At 43.5% G+C, this 12,888-nt stretch overlaps 1 protein-coding gene and 1 long non-coding RNA gene across 6 annotated transcripts in view; one reads left to right on the forward strand and one right to left on the reverse strand.

Moving 5' to 3' along the window:
* The window catches only part of LOC119260525 (uncharacterized), a 44,293-nt gene that overhangs the window by 8,780 nt on the left and 22,625 nt on the right, over window positions 1–12,888 (forward strand). For 2 of the 4 annotated variants that reach the window (XR_005128739.2, XR_008549370.1), the window contains exons 4-5: window positions 541–652; window positions 4,730–4,907. This is a non-coding gene — a long non-coding RNA (uncharacterized LOC119260525). Of the gene's footprint in view, window positions 1–540; window positions 653–4,729; window positions 4,908–4,934; window positions 5,189–12,888 lie in introns of those variants that run through there. The other 2 variants (XR_008549371.1, XR_008549369.1) reach the window with 2 other exon arrangements.
* Window positions 1–12,888, reverse strand: part of MARCHF6 (membrane associated ring-CH-type finger 6) — a 62,175-nt gene that overhangs the window by 2,156 nt on the left and 47,131 nt on the right. For both annotated transcript variants that reach the window (XM_037529476.2, XM_037529475.2), the window contains exons 19-24: window positions 11,876–12,080; window positions 9,889–9,958; window positions 6,268–6,449; window positions 4,317–4,451; window positions 2,176–2,265; window positions 721–853 (exon numbers count right to left, since the gene is read on the reverse strand). In XM_037529476.2, coding sequence (XP_037385373.1) covers window positions 721–853; window positions 2,176–2,265; window positions 4,317–4,451; window positions 6,268–6,449; window positions 9,889–9,958; window positions 11,876–12,080 — 815 coding nt within the window. The remainder of the gene's footprint in view (window positions 1–720; window positions 854–2,175; window positions 2,266–4,316; window positions 4,452–6,267; window positions 6,450–9,888; window positions 9,959–11,875; window positions 12,081–12,888) is intronic.

Below are 12,888 nucleotides of genomic sequence, written 5' to 3' on the forward strand. Positions count from 1 at the left end.
TAAAAGGCCACTGTGGCCACAGCCTGGCAGCTGCACAGCGGGGACCCAGACCTAGTGAGGGAAGTCGGTGGGGGGCAGGGATGACCTCATCTGCACCTGCACCACTGCCACCACGGGCACAGGCCCCAGAGGCGGACAGAGCCCAGAGGTGAGATCAGGGACCTGGAAACACCTGAGTGTGGGGAGCAGAGAAGCTTGGGTGATGTGGTGACCTCTCAGGTTCTCTGAGTTATACAACTCGCCGGATGAGGAGAGAGGGAGTTTAGAAGAAAAGGATTCGGAGGGGGAAACTGTCCTTTCCATTCTGAACATAAGCTGGGTTTAGCCCAATGAAAAGATAACGTCTTGCTAGCTGCTGAAAAGTCACACCCTAGCATCACTTCTCCTTTTACGTTAAAGAAGATTTCTTAAAAATTAAGTAATAACTTTTTCTTAATTTTATGATTATAAGATCATAGCACTTCTAGACAGGGAAAGACAACCTGGAAGATATCTGTTCCTATTTTGGGGAGATTGTAAATGTCAATACTTTCTCCCTAGAGAGAAAAAGTGCGCTGAAGAGCTTTGTGACCCACCTAACGTTGTCCCAAGTAATCAAATCTAAGGAAAGTGGATTTTGACACCACCGCGCCAGCTGGATTTGTATTCACAGGTAAAGCAGTCTAGCTACTGACAAGAGTGCACCAGCACACTCTCCAGCTTCTTGCCAGCACTACTCACCAAGTAAAGGAACGACACCAGATGCTATGACGTAAGGGACGCACAGGGAAAGCAGAAGCACAGAGATCACTGGGGCTGCGAGTTTGCGAATGATATAGTGAAGGTCAATGTTCCGGATGCCATTTGCATAAACCTGAAAGGGGGGCAAGGGAGCATGGAAATTAGAACATTAAGACTACAAAACAGGGCCTCCCCGGTGGCGCAGCAGTTGAGCGCTGGGTTGTGAAGCTCCCCGCAGCCTCTGCGGCGCCGGTTCGATCCCCAGCTGCTCCCCAGCCACCGGAGGAGGGTCCCACATGGCGCACAGACCTCTCCTGCCGCCCGCTGCTCCCCTCAGCAGTGTACTTCGGTCCTTCTGCCTGCTCTGCTCCCTGCTCTGGCTCTGGTGAATTCTCTCACCCTCCCGCACTTCTGACTGTACCCAGTGCATGTATAAACAAATAAATAAAAAAAAAAAAAAAAAAAAAAAAATACGTGCCTCTTTAAAAAAAAAAAAGACTACAAAACAAATTCCTCTGGGTTGACAGAGTAACTTCTACTGAGCCATACCACATAGACTTGACTCTACCAGTCCTCCAAATTTCAAACTAATTTTCCAAAGTCAAAGCAAATTCTGAATGCCAACACGGGAGTGGCAGCAACAAGTTTTTTAAGAAATGCATTTCTCCACCACACTGTACAGTTCTCTCTGCTGAGGTGAAATGAGACTAACCTAACACCAGCTGTGCACTAACCCACGCCAGGTGGCATGCAGAGAGGCGAGCCGAGGACCACTGCGAGGTGAAGGAAGGGAAAGCGGCAGCTTTACTGCCTCAGCACTGTCACAACTTTTTCACTTGGTGCTGACCTAAAAGACAGGCTGGCTGCTCCAAGCACATTTTCTAAGTAATGAAAGTAAGTATCAAAATCTGTTCTGTTGGCTATTTTGGACAGAAATCTCGTTGAAATGAATGATTACAACGCCCAGCCTTATTATGAGAAGCTCCCGCGGTCGTCACCGCAATGACCCGTGACCAGAGACTCTGTGGCTCAGCATGGCTCTCAGGTGCTGCACAGCGAGGATATTTCCAAACAGCTCTGCTTTTTTTGTTATAATTTTTTCCTTCCTTTCCCTGTATACATTCCCTTCAATAACTTTGGTTTGTCTCTGCTGTAAGCTTAGAAAACACAGAGGATACACAGCATTCCTGCCCTGGAAGTCGGCACATGTGCTGATTTTTGCATCCACTATGGACAGGCTCGGGGTGCTTTAGTTAGGGGTTTACCATCCGGTGAGTTTCAGAGCAGCGGATGAAACGCACGGCCACATCACACACAGTGCCACTCTCGTAAAATAAACAAGTAAATAAATAAAGGTTATATATGCTCATTAAAGAAAATGCAGATATAAACTGTCCCATAAGTCAAACATGGTCACTATCACTCCAGCCTTTTCCTAAAAACTGACTTGCTCACCTGCTCAATCACGGTCTTCAGCCACCACTGAGGCCCCATCAGCGTTATCGCTGCAATGATCTTCGCATGCAGGACTCCAAGTGCCCAGTCCTAGGGCAATAAAAACATTTATCTAATTTTTTGGTTTGTTTTTAGCTATAAACCCAGCATACAAACTATATAAAATTTTCTTATTTCAAAACAGAAGTCTTACAAGATTGATAACAATTTTACATTAGATTAACATATGCTGGAAAATCCGGAGTATTTTCTCCCATCAGTTCAATGTTCCTATCAAAAATCATTCTTGTGTATCTTTCAGGGATCTACGTTTTCCCAAGATTAGTAGTAAAAGTGTGGACATTAATGGAGGTCTTAACACACAAACAAACAAACAGAACAGTGTCATGGTATCCTTTCACTACACTATTTTTACCTACAATAAAACAAAGTTCAACTTCATTCTTTTTAACTGCTGCACTAAATTCCAAAGAAGATATACCTGGCATTTTATTTAATCATTCTGTACTGGACATCTAGTTGCTTCTGACTGTTTCTGCCATTATAAAAATCACCTTCAAGTTACGGAGTCTTCCCAAGCGAGGCCCCAGGTAATACAGAGCAGAGAGGGGTTAACCTGCCCTCTCTGAATTTCTGATCCACACACTGGTGGCCCCAATAAATGGTAGTCTTTGATACGAAGTTGCTCGTTATGCAGCAGTAGTAACTGAAGACCCATCAACTTACACCTGGTGGGTTCAGCACTCATAGGCGTTGCTTGGTGGAATCAATCTGTTGACTCCCTCAGAACAGTGACTTTCTAATTCTGTTATTTAAGCCTTTACTAGCTGATACTGTTCTGTTAAAAAAACAGCTTTCCATCAGTCATCGATGCTGTGTGATGACGCTGCAATGAGGTTCATGCAGAAAGACAGCTTACATACTTCAATATTCCCCTTCATTCCTTACGTTTCTCTGCAATTCTGTGAGGACCCTGGACTGGAGGCAGTTCCCTAAGATGTGCTCTTGCTCATGTGTCTAGGGCATTCCCGCCTTCTTGGAAATACCTCTTCCTTTCTTATTGATATTTCGTCTCTACTAGGCTGTCCTGACATTATCTCCTACGGAAAACCACATCTGAACCCCCAAGTCAGGTTAAATGCCTCCCGACACAAAGCCACAGCTGCTTCCAGCAGTGACAGCACAGTTTACCTGTGCACATGTCTATCTTTCCCACCAGCCCATGATGGCCTCAAGAACTTCCTACATTGGGCCTCCCCAGTGGCGCAGCGGTTGAGCGCTGGGTTGCGAAGCTGCCTGTGGCCTCTGCGGCACCAGTTCGATCCCCGGCTGCTCCCCGGCCACCGGAGGAGGGTCCCACATGGCGTGCAGACCTCTCCTGCCGCCTGCTGCTCCCCTCAGCAGTGGACTTCGGTCCTTCCGCCTGCGCTGCTCCCCGCTCTGGCTCTGGTGAATTCTCTCACCCTCCCGCGCTTCTGACTGTACCCAGTGCATGTATAAACAAAACAAACAAACAAATAAATAAAACATGCCTCTATAAAAAAAAAAAAAGTTAAAAAAAATGCCTTAAAAAAAAAAAAAAAAGAACTTCCTACATTATAGTTTGAAATCCACCTAAGTTACTTAGTGCAGAGGTTAGGCACACACTAAACACTCAGGTAGGTATTTATAGTTATGAAGTCTGCGAAGGTTTCCATGAACTCTATGGCCTTGCTGTAACCGACAAAGGTTCCCTCTGAATGCGCATTTTTAAAATAAGACTGCAACTTTGTGGGAAAACGTGCTGTAATTACTGAAGAGAGTAAGTCACTGCTTAAAGTTTTAAAGCCAACAAGAGGAGGAGACCTCACCCTAATCAAAAGGTGAAAAGATTAACATTTTAGTTTATACTGATGAAGAAGCCTAAATGAATAGCGCCATTTTAACCTAGAGAGTAAGGGCTTTTACACAGTAGTTATAGGACCTATGTGTTTAGAAAGCAAAAAATTAAAATATGTTATTTAATCAATGTTCCAAGGGTCCCTAGAAAAGAAAAAAAATCACCTTTCTAAATAAATTGTTTAAATCACATTAAAAGAACTAAGGAATTTTATAACCCCAAATCCATAATGAAATATCATGAGCAAAAGAGACAGACTTACCTGCCATGGATAAAAAAGAGGAGTCTGATCCAAGGGAACCCTCAGGGGAGCGACAATGACCAGCTCGAACAGGAGCCCCAGGAGGAGGGGGACAACCCCAGCCAGCAGCACCGCAACGACCAAAGTCTTCATTATCTACAGGGGGACGAGGCTGTGTTAGCAAAGACTCTAGCTTTCAGCCAAAGGCTATTCCATTCCAAAGTTATTTTTCTTTTTTCACCCCATGCCTGACAGAATAGAAATCTTACATCATCTACACACATTTTATGTGTTTTAATGAGACTGCTATTAAATACCTAGGAATATTATAATGAAAACATGAAATTAGGCACTGCTGCTATAAAATTATAGGAAATTCATTTTTCTACATAAATTAACCAGATGTCTGTGCTGTTTTTCTATCTCATTCCCAGGAATAGGCTTTTTTTGGTCCAAGAAAAGCTACGGGTCCCTGGCACAACAGCCCACCCACAGGTAGATCGGTTACTGCTGAGGTAGCTGGCATAGAAGGGCCATTAAGATGATCCATTAAGCTGATTGAAGTGGCTCCCTTGGAACAGCGCGGTCCATCAGGACTTACTATAATGACAGGTATGTCCTCTGTGTTGCCCAATACAGTGGCCACTCACACACAGCTACAGGACAAAGTGGCCCTATGAAAATTCAGCAGGACAGAGAGCAAAGAAGAGGCGCAGGGAAAGCACCACTAGGAGCTCCTGACAAAGCAGCAGTCTTCATGGTGGCCCTAGCGGCCCGTGACCCCAGGTAACCTCAGTGAATACGCGGCTTCTGCTGACTAATAGGGTGTGTGTGAAGACACATCACTTGCTTCTTTACACACCAACTTGTGGTGACATGATTGAAGACCATATTTAAATAGTGGAATGTCTCACCCTTATGGCTTAAACAGCAATGAAATCCCTTCACTTGGGGCCTCCCTGGTGGTACAAAGTGTTAAATCTCAGTATTAAGAAGCAATCCACAGCCAATGTAGCATGAGTTCAATCCCCAGCCAGGGAGCCGGCCCACGTGGCACAGCAGACCTCTCCTGTCTCGCCTGCTGCTCCCCGCAGCAGTGTGTTTCAGTCACCCTGCCTGTTCTGCTCCCCACTCTGTCTCTGGTGAATCCTCTCACCCCTACTCCTATTCTTGTATGCATACATAAATAAATCTTAGTAAGAAAAAAAAGAAATCCCTTCGCTCATAACATACATGATCTCTTATGTTTACAGTTTTGTTTCATTACTAGTATTAAATGGTTGTTAAACTTTCAGTGAAATCAAAACATACAAATTGAGATACAAAACTAGAATTGATTATACAAACAAACAGGCTTACGCAAGAGGCCTAAATATATTTACCAGTCATACTTGAATGATAATCTTACCTTTTTCCCGACAACATCTGTAGCAATTAGGTTCTTTACCAAGAGTATTAACTCATTCCATTACTTATTACACTTTTACGTTAAGTCAAGACAGTCTTGAATTCTAGCTTTAGGAGGAAACTATAATTAAAGGAATTCCGTTTATATTGAAAACATGACAGGATCCTCAAGTCAAGATTTACATATTTAAATAGTTCAAAATAATCAAATTTTAGAAAATCATTATAATGAAAATTCCACGTCAACTAACTTGGTTTTATATTCTACAGGATATCTTATTCCTTAAAAATACAATCAATCCCCTACGTTTCTACTTATGGTACATACTTGACAGCCTTATTGGATCACTTAATAGCATTGTTTTCTTTTAACCTTCAAATACACCTGTGGTTCTTAGAATGAAGCAGAAAGCTACCGTCTTAAAAGACCAGTCCTTCTAATCTAAAAAGATCAGCTCTCTAGACGTGATCAGAATAATGAAGAAGCCGAGTGTAAGGATTTAAATGTTTGGAAAAACATCCACTCTACCCATCAGACAGATCAGTCCTTATGACTAAAACCTACCATGAGGGACCACTCTTTAACCTTCTGGAAGATCACTCTGCGCCCCTGGGGCATCCATGCCACCAGCACGGTCACTGCCCGTATGGTCAGCCAGCAAACGTAGAGGCCACAAGCGGCAGTGTAGAGTTCATGGATTTTGGCAGTCCCCGTCCAGAATGACATTAACCAACGGCCGGCAAATACTGCAAACAGAAAGGCTGATAAATGAGACACATGGCTATACAGAAAGAACTATAATCTTGAGGTTAACGTTCTATTAGTATTTTCATATTGGTAAAAAGACATCACATTTACTATATATCAGTGTTTATGTTTTTAAAAAAAAAAAACCAAACCACAAACTCCATTTGATGAAGACAACCAACACACAGAAGTCCCTGGGGAGAGGTGCTCCTGAAATGGCAAGTCAATTATCTGTTTCTTTGGGGACTGAAAATGCATGCGGGGTTGTTGGTCTCATTGTTTTTATCACCAATTCAAATCATTATGTACATAATAGGACAAAAATGAGGATTTATGTTTATTATTTGTGCTTTTTAAGAACATTACAATAATTTAGACTTTCTTCTACCTGGCTCACTCATCAAGACAGAATACTTGGTTTATTTTAGTAAGTAGTAAGGCAGGAACATTTGAAAGCACAATGATCAAAGAATAACATGGTATTTTTCTTAGGGACAAAAGTTAAGACTAAGTTACACAAAGAGCTTGGACACAGGCTGAGGGTCGTCTAAGGGACTGCTCCCCACGGAAGCCTTACCAATGGGCTCAACAATGTCCCATCGACTCCTCTCAGGCGTGATCATTTGCGTAGTGAGTGTTCTTTACATGGTCACTTCTAGAGAGGCTAGACGACACCAGCAAAAGCCCAATCTCCAGTATCAATGGATTGGTTTCTCCTTAACAGCATAATGAAGCTATAATTTCTGGACACCTCAAAGGACCTAGTGCTGTGCTAAGCACATTCCACACATGATCACATTAATCCCCCAATGTAGCTACCACCTTCATTTGGAAGACTGAGAAACCAAGGGTCAGGAAAAGCACTTTGCGCAAGCAAAGTCACGCAGGGTGGAGGCTAAAGTGAACTCTTTTCTACGCGACAGAGCTCATGCTCTTGACCACAACCCGTGCTGGCTCCAACATCAAAGGAAATCAGGCCCAAAACTGATATCACGGGCTGCCTTCAACTTCACAAAATAGTGTGGATTAAAGTTAACTCATTCTTACAGACAAACACATGGATATGTTACATGAAATAAGCACCTGTGCATGTTAATTTGAAGATCTAAAAATCATCACTGATAATTCTGTAGAAATGTCTATGGTGGTATGTATATACCTACTTAAGCATTTTTTATTGTGGAAGGTTTTTGTTGTTGCTGGTTGCTTGTTTTTAAATATTTATCGGCCACCTTCTATCCCACATTTCACATACTGCTTATCAAAAGTGTCTTTAAAAGGACAGATTATTTTTTTAGTTTGTAGTAACTTATTATCAGCTGGCTGGAGCTGCAGGAAAGCAGCTCCAAGGACATGCGCGCACGCCCTGGGAGCACCTGTGATGCAACAAGTGCAGTGCCCATCAGACAGTGGGTCAGTTAATCTTTAGTGGAATGTAAGGACTTTTATTTCCCAATTCAAATAATGAAACGAGTAATTTTTGTTGACTTTTTCTAACTTTTTTTTTTTTTTTTAAAGATTTATTTATTTATTTATACAAGCACTAGGTACAGTCAGCACTGGGTACGCGGGAGGGTGAGAGAATTCACCAGAGCCAGAGAGAGGAACAGAACAGGCAGACTGACAAAGTACACTGCAGCGGGCACGGCAGGAGAGGTCTGCGCGCCATGTGGGAACCCTGACTGGCGGCCGGGGATCAAGCCAGCACTGCAGAGGCTGTGGGCAGCCTCGCAGCCCAGCACCCAACTGCCGTGCCACCAGGGGAGGCCTGACTTTTTCTAACTTTTTAGAAATATTTCTTTGATAAAAGCATGACAATAACATTTTATAAAAGCCACAAATGTAAAACTAAGTTTCACACTTACATAAAGTCCAACAACTAAGTTTCCTCAGCAATATGCTTACTATCCTGCACCCAAAGGTTAACTATACATTGCCATTTCAAGAGCTGTTTATAAGGAATAAACAGCTTAATAGCAAAGTTCTAAATGCCAAAGATCATTTTGCAAAACACACACAAAAAATTTTTTTACTAATTTTAGATAAAATTACAATTCCATTGGGTTAAAAAAAGTGTATTATTTAGAAACCTCATGCAAAATAAAATTTCCCAGTTGCTTTTTCTCAGGTTTAGCACTCACCAGGAAACTTGAGTATTTAGCATAACTTTTACTTACAAATTAGATTATACTGCATTAGTACTATGATCAAGCCACTACTTCAATAGACATTTATGTTTGATAAAAGCTATAAATCACCTTCTACTATTTAAGTGGCTAGCACACCAGCGTGGTATAGAGTTTTCTAGCTGGCAATAACACTACCGGGGAGGCTAAGCAGGCCTGCCACACTATCACTGGCTTTGAAGCTCTCCCTCACCCCATCACCAGGGGCCTCTGGGAAAAAGGACAAACTACTATATTTAATGCACAGCTTCTTATGTGTTAGATGAAAATACGTTTGGCTGAAACTGAAAGATAAGCATTTGTGAATACCAAATGATAAAAGAAAATAACCTGGCTTCCTGAACATCATATAGTGGCTGGGAAAGATAATTACATGAGAGCAAATGTGACTGATATTGGGCCTTCCTGGTGGCTCAAGGGGTTAACAAGCACTGCACTATGAAGCAATCCACAGCCTCTGCAGCACAAGTTCGATCCCCAGGTGGCCAGGGAGAAACCCCAGGGTGCGGCAGACCTCTCCTGTCTCGCCCGCTGTTAGTCTGCCTCTGTTCCCCACTCTGTCTCTGGTGAATCCTCTCACCCCCTGCATCTCTGGCCTGTACCCCAGCTCTTGTATGCATAAATAAATCTTTAAAAAAAAAATGACTGATATCAAAAGACTGGCTTGAAATAATGGCTTATATCACACAGATGACATTGTCAAAATTCATATATAGGGCCTCCCCGGTGGCACAGCGGTTGAGCACCGGGTTGCGAAGCTGCCCACAGCTTTTGCAGTGCCGGTTTGATCCCCGGCTGCTCCCGGCCACCGGAGGAGGGTCCCACATGGCGCGCAGACCTCTCCTGCTGCCTGCTGCTCCCCTCAGCAGTGTACTTCGGTCCTTCTGCCTGCTCTGCTCCCCGCTCTGGCTCTGGTGAATTCTCTCACCCTCCCGCGCTTCTGACTGTACCCAGAGCTTGTATAAATAAATAAATAAATCTTTTTTTAAAAAAAATTTCATATATTAGTAAGACAAGGTCCAGGAAAACTGAGTGATCACAGTGCTTCACTTGCAAAAATGAATCATAAATTACATCTTGATTTCACCCAGCTTTACTCTAGAACCCTAAATGGATTCCAGAGTTCATAAAAATGAGGGGAAAACTATTCCAAGTCTGTATTTTTGGAAATATCACATCTCAGCAAAACACCCTTTTAAAACGAAGCCTCTTTTCATGCTGTCATTGGCTAAGAATGAGGATCGGCTCATACCTGGCAGAGTAAGGCAGATGAGGCTGGCGATCAGTAAGGTTACGCACATGAAGACAATCAACAGGAAGATCTGCAAGGCAAGACGTAAAAGCCTGAGTGGGCCGCACGAGAGTAACACTGTCTGTCCGCCCCCCAGAGCCAGCACTGCCCCCCAGGAAAGACAACTAACTGCCTGGAATCTGTACTTCCAGGTTTCCTGCCTTTCACACAGAAAGAAAATTTTATTTTAAATAAGATTACCTTTAATTTGTGTCAAAAGGAAAATAAGTATCTTCATATAATCAAATATATCAGCAAATAAAAATGTTTAAATCAGAAGCATAAAAATAAAGCCATCAATTTAAATTTTCCAGATTAACTGAAATTAAAAATTTTCATTTTATCAAATTCTCAGAAATAACTTCTCACAAAAGGCAAGCTCACTCTAACAGTGTGTCCAATTAGACCTTCCTGTGGAGACGGAAACGTCCACCCTGAACACCTGACAGGAGCCACTGGTGTTACGTGGCCACCAGGCACTTGACAGGGGTCAGTGTGTCGAGTAATGGCAGTTTAAAGAGCATTTAAGGGAACACGTGTGTGCGTGTGCGTGCGTGAAGTGCCTGTAAGTGACAGGCAAAGCTTCTCATGGCCAGCCCTCCTGAGGCATAACTGACAGAACTGTAACATATTTGGAGTGTACGATGTGATAACATGCATACATTGTCACCACAGAGATGTAATTAACACATCCATCACAATTTATAAATTGTATTACTTTAATTAAATTTAAATAGAAAATGCCACGTGCAGGAGTGGCTCCTCTGCTGGGCAGGGCAGATAACAAGCGCATACCGAGGGAGGCGGCAGCAGCGGGAGACCGGCAGTCACCACCACAGCCCTGTCCCTGACACCGGGCACATGCCTCCCCAGGCCCAGCGGGCAGAACTCAACTGGAAAGGACAGACCTCCCAGTCCAAGAGGAGGCTCTGAGGCACTATCAGCTGCCACTGCCTGAGACACCCACTAGTGACAAACCTGTCTGTGACTCTGCCTCCAACCTGGACCAGAAAGTGCCTTTTGCAGATCCATGAGCCTCATCTCTCCTGGCTCCTCCCACTGCTCGCTGCGCACACCCTGAGGTATGTTCAACTCCCTGCAGCTCCCGGTCACCACGTCTACCCTGTGGCTCGTTCTGGCCCATGCCTGGAATGCCCTCCCCAATTTTCTCTCTGCCTAGCCTGCTAACTTTAAAGACTTAGTTCTGGGCCTCCCCTGGTGGCGCAGCGGTTGAGCGCTGGTTCCTTCCCCGGCCGCTGGCAAGGGTCCCACAAAAAAAAAAAAAAAAAAAAAAAAAGACTTAGTTCTGACACTACCTCCACCATGAAGATTCCTGAACACCTTCCAAACATATGCTTTGCAGACCAAGGAGTGATGAATCATGTCTGAACACTGTACTAACATAGCAAATGAGGTGAGGGCCAAGACCAGGTCGCTGGAGTTAAACAGCACGACAATCACCGGTCCCTTGGGAGGAACAGTTTTGGTACAGTTTAAGAGAAAAGTCTCGCTAGGAGAGAGATGTCCTTAACCAATCTGGTCTTCAGTCTGGCAGATATAAATGTGAGATCACTATTTCTACAGCCTGCAGTATCTGGATGAGGATGAAATGGGGAAGGCAGAGACGGCCCATGGCAGCTCTTGACAGCAGCTGCAGTGTATCAGAGTGTTACCCTCTTATTTGCTCCAGAATCTTTTCAATTGTTCCTTTCAAACGGTGAGGAGCACCAGCAGATGGAACCCCAAATCTATAAACCAGCTCTCAAATTTATAAACTTATGAACACTTACACATATTATGCCGTGTAACAGAGACTACAACACACGCGCTTGTCACGAGACTGGGGGACATATCGACAGAGGGAACTGCCTGCTAATACAACAGCACCACATTTCTCAACATAAATGTGAAAAAACTCGACTTTTGGTTAAGTTTGTATAGTACCTACCCTGAGTGGGAAATTTAAAGGCCGGCGGTAAGGCTGAAAGCCAACAGGCCCTCCCTGCTGGAGTATGGCTTGGTGGGCTGCATGCAGGCCCTCCCCCACCACGGGAATAGCATTGTTATTCCGAGCATGCTGGTTATTGTTAACTTGTTGGTTTGCACTGTTCTCGTTTTCTTCCTGGTCTCCCAATAAATAGGAATGAAGATCCCTGTGTAAAAATTACATCAGTGAAAATTCTCACTACAGATTACAGTACAACAGCAGACACGAGACTTACGTTCTTACGCACAGGGGAGAAAATGCACAAGTGGAACGTGCACACGGCTCCATCACTTGATTCAGTCTGGATGCTGTGCGTGCTTTACACTAAACCTTACTGCTCACTAACATGCAGAGTACCCACAATCCATCTATTTCACGTTCTCTTCAGCCAGTACCTGGGAAATTAGTAACTGAAAACAAGAAAGTACAATGTGCCAGATACTCTGACGTGATGAACTTCAAGGAAAAAAGCAACTTCTTTTCTTCTCATCAGAAGGCTGCGGTGTTTGCCCATTAGAGCCTCAAGTCAGTCAGGGCAAAAATAAGACAGGCATGGTTCAGGCAAGGCAAGGGGCTTCAAACAAGGATAAGCATTTAATCAAATATAAGCAAGTCACAATTCACATAAAGATCTCTGCATGATGTCACATATTTTCTTAAAAAAAAATTTATCATAAAAATTCAACTTTTAGATAAGTAACTTTTTTAGATAAGCACGACAGGCCCTCGAGTAACACTGTCCAGTTCAATGTCACATGACAGTGTAACACCAATGAGAAGAGACAACCCTGGTCTAAACGAAGCAGGGAAAACCTGTGGAGGTGCCTGTAAAAGGCAAAGTTCGATAATACAAACGCAACCCACTGACTACATGACTGGGAAACCCAATGTGAGGAGAGCTCACCGGCCAGAGGAAGACATCTAGAGTAAAGAGGAGTTGGTTTGTTTTTAATGCACTGAAACCAATTCTATTT

This window comes from Talpa occidentalis, unplaced genomic scaffold (assembly GCF_014898055.3).
Source record: "Talpa occidentalis isolate TD23 unplaced genomic scaffold, MPIMG_talOcc4v2.1 talOcc4.6, whole genome shotgun sequence".
NCBI lineage: Eukaryota > Metazoa > Chordata > Mammalia > Eulipotyphla > Talpidae > Talpa > Talpa occidentalis.